This window comes from Oryctolagus cuniculus, chromosome 3, assembly GCF_964237555.1.
Source record: "Oryctolagus cuniculus chromosome 3, mOryCun1.1, whole genome shotgun sequence".
Lineage (NCBI taxonomy): Eukaryota > Metazoa > Chordata > Mammalia > Lagomorpha > Leporidae > Oryctolagus > Oryctolagus cuniculus.
The window spans coordinates 121068427-121086434 of NC_091434.1; the positions used below are offsets into that span (position 1 = coordinate 121068427).

General features: G+C 54.7%; 1 protein-coding gene across 4 annotated transcripts in view; it reads right to left on the reverse strand.

Annotated features, from left to right (window-relative positions):
• GLI2 (GLI family zinc finger 2) overlaps window positions 1-18008 on the reverse strand; it is a 216288-nt gene that overhangs the window by 151686 nt on the left and 46594 nt on the right. For all 4 annotated transcript variants that reach the window (XM_051848775.2, XM_051848774.2, XM_051848776.2 and 1 more), the window contains exon 2: window positions 10429-10592. In XM_051848775.2, coding sequence (XP_051704735.2) covers window positions 10429-10564 — 136 coding nt within the window. In that variant the 5' untranslated portion in view covers window positions 10565-10592. The remainder of the gene's footprint in view (window positions 1-10428; window positions 10593-18008) is intronic.

The following is an 18008-nucleotide window of genomic DNA, read 5'->3' on the forward strand; positions in this document are numbered from 1 at the left end:
GAAACCCAACCAGGAAGGGGCAGGGCAAGAGTTCACACCTTACCTGTGCCTGCCCAACGCTGGGCAACCAGGGGGCTGGGGCCCCATGCATTGTCCCCCTGTGGCCTGCCCCAAGCCAGGCTCTATGAGGTCTGCTCTGGTTACTCCTCCCAGCCACCTGACCCGAGGGAGCAGTGGCTTCCAGAGGGGCCCTGACTGGGTTCAAGGGCACAGGGCTGCAGGACGCATTGTCAGGGCCCTGTTCAGACCCCGCCCCTTTCCTGCTGCCTTCCTGAGCCACCCCATGCAGCAGGCACCACCCAGGCCAGCATCTCCCCTGGGTGTGTCTGGTTTGTCTCCGGGGGTGGGCACCAGATCTCAGGGACAGGGTCCATGGATCCTGCTTTTCTTGGATGTCTCCCCCGAGCCTCCTGCACTCTCCACGTGGCCACAGGGCTCCAGATGAACTGTGTTGCCTCCTTACCCTGAAAAGAGAGGCTCCAAGGAGTTCTCAGGACCCCAACCTACACGGCCCAGTGGCCACGCACCCACCTTGGCACCCCAGCCACACCAGGCCTCTCTTCAGGGCAGCCCAAGAGGCCTTGAGCCCCAAGCCCACACACCCCCACCAGGCCCCAGACTCCCAGCAGTCACTCTGCTGCTCCTCCCCCGACCTGGGCAAACCCTGCTGTTCCTGAGGCCAGCTCAGACACAGCTCCTCACAAAGTTCCCTGAGCAGGACTTGCTGGGTGTCACCCCCAACAAGACATGCCTAGAGGGCAGAGGCAGGGTCTCCGCCATCACCACACCTGTGATCACTTTCCAGAAGCATCTGCAGGACTCACGCATGAACACGGGGAGCCCAGAAGCGCCCCGGCACCGTGGGCATTCCCCATGCATCCCAAACACTGGGCTTCACTTCATTATCCTCAAAATGTTCCCAAGTTCAGAGGCGGTGAGACCCGGCCACAGACATAAAATAAATCATCCCCCACCCCCCACCCCAGCCATGACAAATGGTTCTATTAGCAATCCAGATTGTTAAACTCCGATATAACGGAGAACTGAGAACTGGGGCCCATCCATTCTGCCTGCGGCACACACTGAGCTGTAAATAGGTTATTTTGTGTGTAAATAACACATTAAAACACAGCATTAGCCGTGTCTTTTGATAGAGAGGAAATTGTTCCAAATAAATAATTCCGGACAGGAATGTAAAATAAGCCAGATTTAATAGTGCATGCCTGCTGCAGCCGTGTTAAACATGACTAAAATGATAAACCCCAGAATATACTAATAGTAAACTAGGCGCTGACATCAAAGTAATGAGGCAGTATTTTCACTGAGCTTTAGAAATGCTAAAATTACTTCTGACAGAACCAAACATCAGAAAAATGTTTCCAACATAAGCACCGTCAATTTGGGGAGCCGGGTTTTGGGCCGGGACGGGGGCTGCATTCGGGGACAATTGTGCTCCACCTGATGGGAACCCAGTTTCTGGTCCGGACGGTGTCACACAGTGGCACCTCGTGGCTTCTGCCCTTTGGGTGGCAGAAGCTTCGTGACTCTGAAGCTCTCCCCAGCTCTGCCTCAGACATCCGCAGCAAGCCAGGAGACACGCACAGTCCTGCTGGGCTCTCTTACAGGGCAGGCAGAGCGCGCCAACTCAGGAATGCCAGGCAGAACATGGAGCCACACAGACATGACTTGCGACCCAGGGGAGCAAGCAGGCAGGGGTAGCAAGTCAACCCGCTGTGCGGGATGCAAGCGGGTCCAGTCTGATTTCAGATGGCCACCTTTTGAGCCGGTTGTACCATCGAGTAGAAGGTCAAGACAGGCAGGAATGCTCACAAATGCTGATATATGTCACATTAACACTTAACACCACCTGTGCCCAGACACTCTGCAAGCCACTTTGCAAACTTTTTTCCACATAAACTTGCAGTAGCCAGAAACAGTTACTATCACAACTATATGGCAGTCATATCTGAAGCTTTGCTTTCCATGCCAACCAAGATCTGCAAATGTGACACAGAAAATTCCAGAAATAAATGTCAAGAGTTCAAAAATGAGTCCCACCTGGGACATGAATCAACCCTACGTCCAGCGTGTCCATGCTGTATAAGCCTGTTAGGCACCTGGTAGCCGACGGTATTACCAAACTGTCACTGTATAGCGATGACTGTGTTCACGTAACCATTATATATAGGATAGGCAGAGTTAGACAGTGAGAGAGAGAGAGAGAGACAGAGAGGTCTTCCTTCTGTTGGCTCACCCCCGAAATGGCCGCCACGGCCGGCGTGCTGTGCCGATCCGAAGCCAGGAGCCAGGTGCCTCCTCCTGTTCTCCCATGCAGGTGCAGGGCCCAAGCACTTGGGACATCCTCCACTGCCTTCCCCGGCTACAGCAGAGAGCTGGACTGGAAGAGGAGCAACCGGGACTAGAAACTGGCACCCATATGGGATGCCGGCGCTGGAGGGGGAGGATTAGCCAAGTGAGCCACAGCGCCGGCCCATCATTATTGTCTTAAAAACGGCTCCAAAGCACAAAGGCAGTGCTGCTCGTAATTTGGATGTGCCAAAAAGATGCCACAAAGGGCTTCCTTTAAGCAAAAAAGTGAAAGCACAACAAGATTGTGTGCTGGGGGCTGGTGCTGTGGAGTAGGTAAAGCCATGCCTGCAGTGCCAGCATCCCATACAGGCGCTGGCTCGAGTCCAGGCTGCTCCACTTCCGATCCAGCTCTCTGCTACGGCCTAGGAAAGCGGTGGAAGATGGCCCAAGTGCTCAGGCCCCGTCATCCATGTGGGAGACCCAGGAGAAGCTCCTGGCTCCTACCTTCAGATCAGCACAGATCTGGCTGAAGCCAACTGGGGAGTGAACCAGCAGATGGAAGACCCCCCCTCCCTCTCTCTCTGCCTCTCCTTCTCTCTCTGTGTAACTGACTTTCAAGTAAATAAAAAAATAAATCTTTAAAATAAATAAATAAGATAACCGGGTGAGGGAAGACTGCATTCTCTCCATCTGTCACAGAGGTCCAGAGACTTGCCCACAGCACATGGCTGATATGCACAGCTCCAGAAAGAGCCCCACTCTTCCCAAGAACACTCCACGGTGGAAAGGGAAGAGCCTGGAACCTCCCCGCTCTGCCCCAGACACCCTAAGCCTGTCACAGCCAGGCTGCCAAGCCCTGGGCTCTGCTGAATCGACAGGGAGCTCAGGGTGGCTGGGGCATGAATCCAGCCAAGCAGCAGGGTCCACAGCAAGCCTGGGACGACTTCCCCAGGATTAACCGCCCACTGAGTCACACCCCAGTGCATCCCCAGCTTGCCGTGGAAGTCTGTGGCCCAGCAGTGAAACTCAAGTGAGCTGGCCAGGATAGACCACTTGGCAAGTCCCCTGCTATTCACAGGGGCCGGGGGCCGGAGCACAGCCGGACTCAAGGAGCAGGCCCAGCCCCAACTGAGCCTCATGCCCAGGGGACCCCAGACCAGCAAAGGTGACTGAGCACACCAGCTCTGAGGGCACACACGGCACAGGCTCACTCTCTAGTCCCGTATGGGAGGTCTGCTGGGGACAGGGAGGAGCCAACAGCACCGTGCCCACGTGAGCACCCTGCATGGGAGGTAGTAGGCATGGGAGCAGGCAGAGGGCAAAGACACAGGGCACTTTGGGGTCTTTATCCACGGAAGGGTATCAGATCTTTAGGTATGCTAAGGTGGATGGGGTTGTGGGTAAGGACGATTTTCTAACCCTGGGTGACTTGCTGGGAACGCTCGCAGTCTGGGTCGTGGGAATATTCTGGGATCTGCATTCTACCACATAGGTGGAGGCCTCACCACTAAGCAAACTGGGCCACCCAGAACCCTGCCGAGAAGCCAGCAAGGCCAGTGGACAAGAGAAAAGGGTAGCTGGTGGGACACAGGGGCCCCCAAGACCACCTGCACCCAATGACCTGGGAAATTTGTTTGAGGTCCACACAACCGGGCCCCGGGAGTCTGCATTTATCACAGTCCTCTCATGAGACTCTAAGGCTGGGCGGCCTTAGCAACCTCTGATCTGGCCCCACCCTCCAGCTGAGAAGGCTGAGACCCGTCAGGCTCCTGCTCGGCTGAGCAAAGCCAAGCAGGGCAGGAAACCAGTCCTGATTCACAGCCCACACTCCTGCACCACTGGAGCAGGAAGACATCAGAATCTTGGGCTTCTCACCAAGCCGTCAAGTAAGGGTGACCAGGGAAAGAGAGACCAACTTAAGCCCAGAAAAAGAAAACTTGATAGGAAGAACAGCAAGAGTTACTAAAGCAAATACTTTACCCAGACCTCACAGTCAACTCAGTACCCAGCGCTCTCTTCCAACTACTTTCTTATTTTTTTGTTAAATATTTATTTATTTATTTGAAAGAGTTACACAGAGAGAGAAGGAGAGAGAGAGAGAGGTCTTCCATCCACTGGTTCACTCCCCAGTTGGCCGAAGCCAGGAACCAGGAGCTTCTTCTGGGTCTCCCAAGCCAGTGCAGGGACCCAAGGACTTGGCTCATCTTCTACTGCTTTCCCAGGCCATACCAGAGAGCTGGATCGGAAGTGGAGCAGCCGGGACTTGAATCAGCACCCATATGCAGGCGGTGGCTTTGCCCACTACACCACAGTTCAAGCCCCCTTTCTTTTTTAAAAAAATATTTATTTACCAACTACTTTCCACCTGCTGACTCAGGTAATTCTCACAGCATTACAAAGCACGCACCACTGTTCCACCCATTTTACAGAAGGGGAAACAGGCACAGACCAGCCGGAGGTCAGCAGAGCTGGGACGTCATCCAGCAGTCTAGCTCCAGAATCGAGGACAAGCCTTACTGCACGCTGCACTGCCTGCGGTAAGAGGGGCAGTGAAGTAGCTCCCAGTGTCAGGTCTGTATGAGCAGACCTCAGCAGCTGTGTAGGACTCCCATTTCACAGAAGAAAACATTCCCCTTCCCTCATGGAGCCAAAGCACACAAAACCCTAACCCTAACCCTAACCCTAACCCTAACCCTAACCCTAACCCTAACCCTAACCCTAACCCTAACTCCAACATGCACCTGGCACTTAAAATGCCTCTTATCCATATCAGAGTGCCTAGGTTTAACTCATGGCTCCACTCCTAACTTCAGCTTCCTGCGAATGCAGACTTTGGAGAGCAGTGAGAATGGCTCAATAACCAGACTCCTGCCACCCACAGGGGAGACCTGGGTTGATTTCCTGGCTCCCAGCTTTGGCCCCAACCAGCCTTAGCCATTACAGGCATTTAAGGTGTGATCGAGTGGATAGGAGCTCTGTCTGTCATTCTATGTATCTCTCTTTCCCTATACCTCTCAAATAAATCAATAAAAATAAATAAATAAACCGGGGTCGGTGCTGTGGTGTAGCGGATAAAGCTGCCGCCTGCAGTGCCAGCATCCCATATGGGCACTGATTTGAGACCTGGCTACTTCACTTCCGATCCAGCTCTCTGCTATGGCCTGGGAAAACAGTAGAAGGCCCAAGTCCATGGGTTCCTGCACCTGTGTGGGAGAATCGGAGGAAGCTCCTGGCTCCTGGCTCCTGGCTCCTGGCTCCGGATCAGCGCAGCTCCAGCCATTGCAGTCAATTGGGGAGTGAACCAGTGGATGGAAGACCTCTCTCTCTCTCTCTCCTTCTCTCTCTCTGTAACTCTGACTTTCAAATAAATAAATAAATCTTTAAAAATAAATAAATAAATAAATAGACCGATTTGAGGTTGGGCATTTGGCACAGGAGCTTAAGTCAGTCAGTATGGGAGTGCCTGGTTCGAATCCTGACTCCACTGCTTCCCATCCAGCTTCCTGCTAATGCACCTCCAGGGAGGCAGGAGACTATGTCTCAAGTACTTGGGTCCCTGCCACCCACATGCTTCAACCTATCCCAATCCTGGCTGTTGTGGGCATTTGAGGAATGAACCAGAAGAAAGAAGAAAACTCAGTCTGTGTCTCTGTCTCTCTGCCTTTCAAAGAAAATGAAAATAATAAAGAAATAAAGTTAAGGGTTTATTTCGTTTTGTTTTCAAAAAAGACTCTATCGGCATCACCCAGAAGTTTTTTACTTAACCACAGCTGTCTGGGCCCCACCCCACAGACTCAGACTTAGCAGGTCTAGGGGTGGGCTCCATCCCAGAGCCAGGAGTGGGGGAAGATGAAGTTGCTGGCGGGGTCCAGGCTGGGAAGGCTCCCAGCCTGGCCACAGTGGCCACTCAGCGTGCGCCTGTGTGACAGCCAGGTTTCAGAAGCCAGGAACACCCCCGCCTCCCAGACCCGGCTCCAAGTGTCCCAGGTCCAGCCCTTCCGGGTGTCCCGGAGGATCGGAGTGGCAGGGCCACTGATGCTCCATGGAGACACACCACAGGGAGGTGCAGAAATATTTTTGGAAAGAAAACTCATGGGCGGCGGCGGCAGCGGAGGAAAAGACACAGCATTCTGGGCGGCTTGGGTGCACAGCAATAAGAAACATCTGAATCAAATTGCCTTTCAAATTACACCGCTTCAAAAATGAGGGGGCGGGGGGAACTCGGGCTAAAATGTGTTTCTGGAAGATTTACGGCCTCCAAAGTGTTAGCACAACAGCTAAAGAGGCTGGGCAAGAACCACTGGCAGCAGGGTCCGCGTCGCCCACAGCGGCTCCCGCCCAAGGGTGAAAGGAACCTTGCCCCAGTCTGACCACAGCGCTGGTTTTCCTGCAGTCCCGCCGGTCCTGGCTGCTCCGCTGGGCGAAAGGGGTTTCTGACGCCCGTCTCGGCACCGGCACATGCAGTGGAGTGGAAACACCTACCCCTGCCAGGCCGGCCTCAGGTGGAGTCCTAAGCGGAGTCACACAACACGAAGGCCGGCCCAGCCAGGTGACTTCAAGACTGTCTGCCTGCCTGTCTGGACCAGAGCAGGTGCTGCCAGCCCCTGGTCCCCAGGAGGGAACTGAGGCATGGAGCCACACGTGGGGCTCCTTCCAAGGCTTCCCCAGAGTACCAGAACAGCTGGGTTCAAATTAACACCCAATCAAGGGGCTGGTTTCATGGCCCCCTGCACCCATGTAGGACACCCAGAAGAAGTTCCTGGGTCCTGGCTTTGGCCTGGCCCACTCCAGCCATTGTGGCCATTTGTGGAGTAAACCAGCAATTGGAAGATCTTGCTCTCTCTGTAACTCTGCCTTTCAAATAGAATAAATCTTTGAAAAATAATTACTCCCAAACCACGTAAAATAACAACTTAAAAGCAAATATAATCAGCCTTCTATGTCCCCAACCAACCATGGACCAAAAATACATTTTAATCACAGTGTGTCCCTCTGTACAGACTTTTCTTGTCATTATTCCCTACACAATACAGTATGACAGCTATTTTCATAACATTTGCATTGTATTATGTATGACAAATAACCCAGACATGATTCAAAGTAGATAAGAGGCACAGAAGCGGGCCTTGTGGTGTAGCGGGTTAAGCCACTGCCTGTGAGCCGGCATCCCATATGGGTGCTGCTTCATATCGCCTGCTCCAGTTCTGATCCGCTCTCTGCTAATGCGCCTGGGAAAGGTCGCGGAAAATGGCCCAAGTGTTTGGGTCCCTACCACCCACATGGGAGACCTAGAAGAAGCTCCTGGCTCTTGGCTTCAGCCTGGCCCAGTAATGGCCATTGCAGCCATGTGGAGAGTGAACCAGCAGATGGAAGATGTCTCTCTCTCTCTCTCTGTAATGCTTTCAAAATACATGCAGAAATCTTTTTTTTTCTTGAAGATTTATTTATTTAATTAAAAGAGGTACACAGAAAGAGGGAGAGGGAGAGACAGAGGCAGAGAGAGAGAGAGAGAGAGAGAGAGAGGTGTTCCATCCAATGGTTCACTCCCCAGTTGGCCACAACGGCCAGAGCTGTGCTGATCCAAAGCCAGAAGCCAGGAGCCAGGAGCTTCTTCCAGGTCTCCCACGCGGGTGCAGGGGCCCAAGGACTTGGGCCATCTTCTACCCATGCAGAAATCTTTAAAAAAAAGAAAAAGCAATAGCACATAGGTTCTATGCAAATACTATGCCATTTGATAAAAGGGTCCTGAGCATCTGTGGACTTTGGTATGAGGAAGGGTCCTGGCACCCATGCCCTGTGGATAGAGAGGCTGTGGCTGAGACTCTCCCGTGCAAAAGACAGGGTCCTGCAGCACTGTCCCCCTCCCAGGCCTCTGTGTAGCCCCCGCTGTCCACTCTCAGCCCCACCCTTGCTGGCTGAGCACCCAGCTCCCCAGGGGTCCCAGGCAAATGCTGCTGGCTCCATGCAACTGCTCTGGAACTCCCAACTCACACTTTCTCCTGCCCCATTCAGGTCCCCAGGAGACCCCTGCTTGCCTTCTCGCCAGGCCCAGCACCCCACACTGAGACCCACAGCTGAGGGAAAGGCATCCCCCAGCCCAGTAGCTCCACGGAAAGTTTCACCTGCTGACAGGCAGGCCCAGGGCAGAGGCTCCTGGGAGACTCCTGGGATTCAGAGTGCTGAGTACACGAGGACTCTCATCCACAGTACGATCTGCCACGGCTCAGTAAGACTTAAGGACAATCCAATGTCCTGAGATCAGGGAGACCAGATAACATCTGTGAAACCCCCTCATAGCACAGATCTCAAAAGCCAGGGTCCAGGCCATGCCCCTCTGGGCTGCCACGAATGCAACCACCATGGTCCACCAGCACGGGGAGCCCCACCCCACAACACGCTGCTCTGCTCCACGCGGGAACAGCTGCTCCTCCCTGACTCCAGGAAGACCCTCCCCCAACAAGCTGCTCAGAGAGAGGTACAGGCAGCAGTGATGGGCGAAGAGGCTCTGGGATCCCAGGTGATCTCCAGAAGCAGGGGCACCTGGCTGAGACCGCTCTGCAGGCAACAGCCAGCCACCCTGCAGCAGCCAGGCTCACTTGAGTCCACCATCTGCTGGAGCCTCATCAGCCATGCTCCCCTGGGCCAGCCACCAAGGGGACAGAGGGCCTGCCGGGGTAGTGGCTACCTCCCTGGGAGCGGCTATGCTCCAAGCTAGGAACATGGGCCCACCACTTTGCCTCCAAGTCAAGACTCCCTCCAGTGCCAGATGCTCTTGCCAACAGGGACCATCAGCTCCATTTCAGGAGGGTCCCCACCCTCAGGTATGGCCAAGGGACTACCCAAGTCTGCTCTTGGTTGCTGCTCTGATGGGCAGCTTCAGCAAGGCCAGCATGGCAAGGTGGTAGCTGGAGGGAGGTCAGGCTCCTTGGAGTTCAGCAGCATCTAAAGGCACACCCCAGGTCAGGCCTTGACCCTGGGACACCATGTGACTAAAACCCTCTCAGAGTCCTCCACGCCTCCTTGGGGGGGGGGGGGGACTCAGCTTTGGCTCCTCCCACTCCACCCCACCCCACCCCCTCCACAGATCCCCGTGGCAGAGCCCAGGTCCCAGGAAAACAGATCAGGAGATCAAACACTCCTCCTCCCCGAGGGATCCCAAAGGGAGCCTCCAATCTCTGTCTCCTCATTTGGGCCACACGCAGCAATGGCAACCTTCAACCCGGAACCACGGGGAAAATGAAAATAAATATGACGACAGCGACCTAGAGGTCCCCAAGTACACTCTTAGCAACACTGGCCCCTGTGCCCTACACACACACTCCGTTTCCCTGGGCTCCAGCCCCGCAGCGAGGAACAAAAATGCGCAAACACGGCCCCTGCTGGAGACCCCACACCGGCTGGGAGCACGCGCGCGCGCGCGCGCACCGAAGGGAGCGCCAGGCTCAGCCTCAGCCCCTTCCCTGCTACCCCTCCGGGCTGAGCAGCAGCGAGAGCAACAGGGCATGACTAAATGCACTTGAATAAAAAGGCACAGAAAAGAAATCTCAGGCTCTGCACTCCTCTGAGACAGAACTAGTCCTGTGGCCTCCAGATGGACGGCGCAGACACAAGGGGAGGTCTCGCCTTCCCGCCAAACCCTCCCCGCGGGAGGCTGGCACGGACCAGCGGAAACCAGAGAGCGTTTCTCTCCGGGGTAGTGAAATGAGAGGCTGCGGCTGGCGTGGTCCCTTCTGTTATAATTAAGTTTGGCCAGAAATTCGCCGAAGACACTCCAATTCCGTACCTGACCCTCTAATTACAGCCAGAGGCATCGGGAGACAATTAACGCTCCAAAATAGTTCTCGCGGGCAGGGGCGTGAAGAGGGGGTCCGGGCACAGGGCAAATGTGCCAGCTGAACGCACCCAGCAGCAGGGAGCCGCAGTCTAGGGAAGCCCAGGCCCCTGACCCTTGGCTGTGCCAGGCAATCCCGCAGGCGACCTTCCGTGTGCATGGTGCTCCCTGGGGCAGAGCGCCCTCCACAGACCCCGCACAACTCCCCGATGCCGCGGGCCACCCCTGGCGCTCTCATTTCTCATTAAATCCTGCCACTCTCTGGGTGTACAGCTCGCGCAAAGTACCTCCGTGGGCGGCAACGGCCGCGGCCACCACCAGTGGAGAAGTCTTTGTGCCGAGGTCGGCGAGACCGCTGGCCTCCAGGGTCCCTCCTTTGGCTTCCTTCTTCTCCGGGCCAGTGGCAGGGGCGGGCGCCTCCATCTCAGCCGCTCATCGTCCTGGGTGCGACCTACAGGAGAAAACAAAGACTCAGCGGCGCGGCACCCAAGCCAGCCGGGACACACCGACCCAGATTCTCGCGCCGCTCGCTCCCGCAGCCACCGACTTCCTTCTCGGCCTCTTATCGCCAGGGAAGCAGGGTTTAATTAATTTGGAAAAGCGCACGTCCTGAGAGCCTTCTGCGCTTCCGAACGGCCGCACAGACGGCAGCTGTGCACCACCGCCGCCCTTTACCCGGAGTTTTAAAATCGGAGCAACAAGTTGTCACCTACGAGATGGGTAAGCAGCAGAAAGAAGCCACAGAGGAAAGGAAATCAGGAGGGAAAACCCACACAGCCTTTCCCTGCTGGCTAGAACCCATCCTTTATTCATTCGCTTGCTCATTCATTCATTCATTCATTCGCCCACCCATTCACAAGTTTTCCCCATGTGCCAGCTCACATATACTCAGGCCACACATGCCAAGCCCCTATGAGGCATCCAGCATGACACCTGCTGCTGAAGGTATAAAACTTAGAGTCGAGGGCCAGTGCTGTGGCAAGTAAAGCCACCACCTGCACTGCCGGCATCCCATATGGGCACCAGTTCATGTCCCGGCTGCTCCACTTGCTATCCAGCTCCCTGATAATGGCTGAGAAAAGCAGTGTAAAATGGCTCAAGTGCTTGGGCCCCTGCCAACCCATGTGGGAGACCCGGATGACGCTCCTGGCTCTTGGCTCCTGGATTTAGCCAGGCCCAGCCCTGGCCATTATAGCCATATGGGGAATGAACCAGCAGCAGGAAACTCTCTCTCTCTCTCCCCCTCCCCCCTCTCTCTGCAACTCTTACTGCCAAATAAATAAATAAATCTTAAAGGGAGAGGGGGAGCAGTGCTGTGACACAGCAGGTTAAAGCCCCAGCCTGCAGTGCCAGCATCCCATATGGGCTCCACTTACAATCCAGCTCTCTACTAATGGCCTGGAAAAGCAGTAGAAGATAGCCCAAGTTCTTGGGCCCCTGTACCCACATGGGAGACCCGGTGGAAGCTTCTAGCTCCTGGCTTCAGATCAGCTCAGCTCTGGCCGTTGTGGTCATTTTGGGAGTGAACCAACAGAATGGAAGACCTCTTTCTCTCTCTCTCTCTCTCTGTAACTTTCAAATAAAAATAAATCTTAAAAAAAAATAAATAAATAAACCTGGAAGTCGCCACTCTACCTGGGAGACAAACCAGAGGCAAAATAAATGTGCATTTAAGTTCAGTGAGTGGGAGGTAGCAAGGAAAGATGGAGTGGCAGCTGGGGGAGCTGGGAGGGGTGGAGCTGCTGGCAGAAGGTGGAGGCTGGGAGCAAGGGCAGGGGAGAGGAGAGCAAGAAGGGGCATCCAGGGGTCCTCAGAGAGGAGGCCAGGCCGCGGCTCCAGGGGAAAAGGCTCCCTGTGTTGCTGCAGGGAGGCAGGCTTGCAGAGCGCAGCCCTAAACCCAGGAAGCCATGGTGGTGGCTGGGACTGCGGGCACTGGAACCGGGAGGATGTGGAGCTTTCTGAAGACAGAGGCCACAGACCTTGCTGCAGATGGGGTGGAGGCTGCAGCAGTGCCCAGCAGGACGCAGGGCACCAGCTGAGCGATGGGTCAGAAGCCACCAGTTTTCCAGTATGTTTCAGACACAGCTAAGAAAGATAATGTTGGGGTTGGCACTGTGGCGTGGCAGGTTAAGCCTCTGCCTGCAATGCTGGAATCCCATAAAGGTGCCAGTTCAAGTCCCGGCTACTCCACTTCCACTCCAGCTCTCTGCTACGGCCTGGGAAAGCAGTGAAGGATGACCCAAGTCCTTGGGCCCCTGCACCCGTGTGGGAGACCTGGAAGAAGCTCCTGGCTCCTGGTTTCCACCTGGTCCAGCCCTGGCCATATGGGGAGTGAACCAGCAGATGGAAGATCTCTCTCTAGCTCTGCCTTTCAAGTAATTTTTTTAAAAGATGTATTTATTTATTTGAAAGGCAGAGCTAGATAGAGAGAGAGAGAGAGAGAGAGAAAGAGGTTTTTCATCTGCTGGTTCATTTTCAAATGGCTGCAACGGCTGGAGCTGCACAGATCCAAAGCCAGGAACCAGGAACTTCTTCCAGGTCCCCCACGCAGGTGCAAGGATCCAAGGACTTGGATCATCATATTGCTTTCCCAGGCCATAAGCAGAGCTGGATTGGAAGTGGAGCAGCCAGGATTTAAACCAGTGCCCATATGGGATGCTGATACTGCAGGTGGCAGCTTTACCCGCTACGCCACAGCACCATCCCCTCAAATAAATTTTTTAAAAAATAAATCTTTAAAACAAAAAAGGAAGAGAGTGCTTGTATCCAACATTGCAGAACAGAAATTTCAAAGTACAATATATTTTAAAATGTCATTTTTCAAGATTCATTTATTTGAAAGAGTTACAGAGAGGTAGAGACACAGAGAAAGAGGTCTTTCCACCTGCTAGTTCACCCCCCAAATTACTGCAACGACCGGAGCTGAGCCGATCTGAAGCCAGGAACCAGGAGCTTCTTCTGGGTAGTGAAGTGAGAGGAAGAGCCCTCTGTAATTCTTCCAGGTCTCCCACGTGGGTGCAGGGGCCCAGTCATCCTCCGCTACTTGCGCAGGTGCATTAGCAGGGAGCTGGATCGCAAGAGGAGCAGCCAGGACACAAAGAGGTACCCATATGGGATGCCAGTGCTGCAGTTCAGGCTTTAACCCACTGTGCCACAGCACTGTCCCCAAAAAGTACAATATTTTAAGAGGAGGGTGGGAGTGATATTTTGGGGAACCCAGAGGAATGATTGGGGTGGGGGGCGCTGTCTGTTGACCAAGAGGGAGCAGACTTGGGACAGAAATCAGGAGTTAGGCTTGGACCACGTGACACTGGAGATGCTACAGGCTTGAAGCAGCATCACGGCTGCTGGGCGAGGTGGAGAAGACGAGAACTTTCCAGTGCCGAGACACGGGTAAACAAGCCAGAGGCAGCCAAGGACAGGAAGCAGGGACGGCTACGGGGGAGGAAGGAGGAGCTGGGAAGCCAAAGAGAGCATGGGACCCTGGAAGCCAAACCGACAGACAGAAACACTCTAGGGAGCAGATCGATCAGCTCCATCAGAGTCTGCCCAGAATGGAGAACAGCCTGATGGGTTAGGCTGTTACTTTCAGCCACATGGTGGCTACCAGGGCCTGGGTAGGGTCAGGGAGAGGTGGGAGGAGTGGGAAACCAAGGCACACACAATTGTATCACATCTTTTTTAATTTTATATTCATTTATTTATTAGAGAGAGAGAGAGAATTCACTGATTCACTCCCCAAATGCCCTCAACCCCACCACAGCCAGCACTGAGCCAGGCAAAGCTGGGAGACAGAAACTCAGCCCAGGTCTCCCACACTGGTGGCAGGGGTCCAACTACTTGAGCCATCACCTCCTACCTCCCAGGCTGTGCACTGGCTCAAAGTTGGAATCAGAAGTAGAGCCAGGGCTGGCACCCAGGCACTCCAGCATGGGATGCAGGTGGCCCACACAGCATCTAAAACCCTGCACCGAATGTCCAACCTTTTTATCAGAAAGTTGCGCTATCAAAGAAGCAGAAAGATGGGACCACAACTGGACAGAGGCGTGCAATTCAGAAGGTTCATGGCTTCAGGGCAGGAAAGGAGGCGGGGTCAGGACTGCAGGCCTATGGGAAAGGGACACAGAAAGCTTGGGGACAGCAGCATGGGGGTAGCAGCGTGGGGAACAGCAAAGGCAATGCTCAGCTCCACTCCGGGGGCCTCAAAGCCAAGCCCACAAATGTAGGCCCTCATGTCCAAGTAGGTAGTTGGAACACGCTGAATGATGGTGTGAATGACCACAGGGAGGACGCTCCACAGCTCCGCAGCCCCCGCTGGCTCCAGCTTTTGCCTGCACACCCCACTCTGCCCTGTGCCACAATCTCCCCACACTCCCCACCCAGAAAGCCCAAGCAAGTCGGGCAGATGGGGGAGAGAAAAGTCTCCTTGAGGGTCTGGGGAGTTGCAGGGTTCCAGACTTGATCAAGAGATATAGGGATCACCCTGTGCTTTTTGCAAGTTCTTTTCAGCCCATTTTTCAGTCTGTTCCTTCAGACCCTGGCTCTGGGAACGGCCCAGGCTGGCCCCTCCTGCACTGCTCCCTTAGCCTGGCCACGGGCACCCACCCACACAGCCACCTGTGCCACACCCTGGGGTCCCCGACTTCCTCTGCTATCACCCGCACACATGCACACTTAGCTGCGATCACCATGCTCTGGTCCCCAAGACACCTCACCAGCAGTGTCTCTCTCCCTGCTGGCTCCGTCCACCAGGCCTTCCTTACGATCTGGGCACCTTTCACGTCACTGGTGCCCACCAGATCACTCCCTACCCCACGGCCAGGCACTTCCCCCAAACCAAGTCTCCCTGCGTGGCTCACCAGCCGCCCTTCAACCCCACCCCACCTCCAGGCCTTCAGGGAAAGCCTTCCTGTGTCTATCTGCAGACCCAGCACAGCAGGCCTCCACCCTTGCACACTGTCAGGCCATAAGCCATGCCGCCCACCTGCCCCTTCTGTATCTGAAAAACTTTTCCTTCACACCGTCCCTCCCGCTCCCAGTCGGAGCCCTGCAAGCAGTCACGTTGTGTCCCAAGCGCTCCAGGTGAGGAGCTTCGCCCGCAGCAGCCCCATCGCCTGGTCCAGCCGCCACCAGCAGCTGCTCAGAGAAGCCATCAAAAAAGACCATGAGGGGCACATTGTGGCACAGCAGGTTAAGCCTCCATTAGGCATGCCCACATTCCATATCACAGCGCTGGACTGAGTCCCAGTTACTCCCCTCCCCACCCAGCTCCCTGCAAATGCACCTGGGAAGCTGCAGATGATGGCTCAAGTACCTGGACCCCTGCACCCATGTGGGAGACCCAGACAAAGTTCCAGGCTCCTGACTTCAGCCTGGCCCAGCCCTGGCTGTTGCAACCATTTGAGGAGTAAATTTGTGGATGGAAGATTTTTCTCTTCTCCCTTATCACTCTGCCTTTCAAACTAATAACTAAATACATCTTTGGGAAGAAAGAAAAAAATGTAAAATTTTAAAAAGGCCATGAGTGGGGGACAGCACCATGGCACAGCAGGTTAAAGCCCCAGCCTGCAGCTCTGGCATCCCATATGGCCACCAGTTCAAGTCCCAGCTGCTCCTCTTCTGATTCAGCTCTCTGCTGTGGCCTGGGAAAGCAGCAAAAGATGGCCCAACTCCTTGGGCCCCTGCACCCACGTGGGAGACCTGGAAGAAGCTCCTGGCTCCTGGCTTCAGATCAGCTCAGCTCTGGCCATTGCAATCATTTGGGGAGTGAACTAGCAGAATGGAATCTCTCTCTCTCTCTCTCTCTCTCTCTCTCTCTCTCTCTCTGGCTCTACCTCACTCTGTAACCCTGTCTTTCAAATAAACAAAAATAATTCTTAAAAAAAAAAAAAAAGGCCATGAGTGGACTTCTGAGGCAGAAAATCACAGCTCTCTTTGTTTTTATAAACTTATTTGAAAGCAAGTGACAGAGACAGAGGCAGGGAAAGAGAGACAGAGAGAGAGATCCTCCATCCACTCGTTCACTTCCAAATGGCTGTGATGGTCAGACCTGAGCCAAGCTAAAGTCAGAAGCTTGGAACTCTATCCAGGTCTCCAATATGGGTGGCAGGGCTCCAAGCATTTGGGCCATCTTCTGCTGCTTTCCCAGGCCATTAGCACGGAGCTGGATCAGAAGGGGAGCAGCTGGGCCTCCAACTGGCATTCACACAGGATGTCTGCGTCATAACACAGGCGCCAATCACGGCTCTTTAAAATGCAAGTGATTTCGTGGATAGCCTGGGCTTGCCTCCCAGCAGACTCAGGGGAGGACGCTTAGGCCTAACTTTGAAACAGACCTTGAATTTGAACAAGAACAAAAATCAAACTAACAGCTGGAACAAGAAAGCTTGCCCAAGCATTTCCTGTGTGCCCTGCACTACACAGCGGTGAGCTCATTTAAATCCTCCAAACACCTGATATAGAAGGAAACCAAAGCTTAGAGAGGCTTGGGTAACATGCCCAAAGTCCCACTCCTTAGAAGTGCCGGTGGGGCCGGCATCACGTGTAGTGGGTAAAGCCGCCACCTATGACACAGGCATACCAATATGAGCACCGGTTTGACTCCTGACAGCTCCACTTCTGATCCAGCTCCCTGTTAATGTGCCTGGGAAAGGAGCAGACAGCCACATACTTGTATTCCTGCCACCTACACGGGAGACCCAGATGGAGCTCCTGGCTCCTGCCTTTGGCCTGGCCCAGCCCTGGCATTGCAGCCATTTGGAGACAGATTCTCTGTCTCTCCCTCCCTCTCTCCCTCCCTCCTTCCCTCCTTTCCTCTCTCTCTCTCTCTCTCTGTAACTCTACCTTTCAAATAAATCTTTAAAAAAATTAAAAAGAGGCTGGGGGAGCCCCTTCTCCAGGTGAAGACGCAGCTGCTAAGTCTCCATCTAAAGCCAGCGCCACGGCTCACTAGGCTAATCCTCCACCTTGCAGCGCCAGCACACCGGGTTCTAGTCCCGGTCGGGGCGCCGGATTCTGTGCCGGTTGCCCCTCTTCCAGGCCAGCTCTCTGCTCTGGCCCGGGAGTGCAGTGGAGGATGGCCCAAGTGCTTGGGCCCTGCACCCCATGGGAGACCAGGAGAAGTACCTGGCTCCTGCCATTGGATCAGCGTGGTGCGCCGGCTGCAGCGAGCCGGCCGCGGTGGCCATTGGAGGGTGAACCAACGGCAAAAGGAAGACCTTTCTCTCTGTCTCTCTCTCTCACTGTCCACTCTGCCTGTCAAAAAAAAAAAAAAAAAAAAAGTCTCCATCTAGGGGGAACAGGCCCTCGCAGACACCGAAGCTGCCGGAGCCGTGACCTTGGACTTGGCAGCCTCCAGAACTGTGAGCAGCAGAGCTGTGCTGCTGAGAAGTGGCCGGGTCCGTGGTGCTGGTTTTAGCAGCTGCAGGTCCCTCCTGCCAACGGTCCACCCAGTTACACTGGCAGAGCAGACGTCACCCCTGGATCTGACACGGGGAAGAAGCAGCAGCCCTGGGTCCCACAGGGAGGTGAATGGCCCAAGCCCGCCAGGCCTGCGGGGACAGTCACTGCAGCTTGCTGGTGGCAGAAGGGGGTCTGGATCTGTGCAGATTCCCACTGTCCAGACTACAGCCCTCGCTCCTGGGGCTCAGGAAACAGATACACACGTGGAAGCACCAGAGCTCCTTGAATGCCTGTGGGGGACTGATCGGGCCTGGGGATTGGAGGGGATGGGCTTGGCAGGTTCCCAGGCAGTGCCCATCATGCCCCTGGTCCCACCCTCTGCAGATCAGCTGCCTCCTCCTCTTCTCGGAGAGAAAGGTAGGAGACAGAGCCAAAAGTCTGCGTAAATCTGGGAATTAGCGGGATT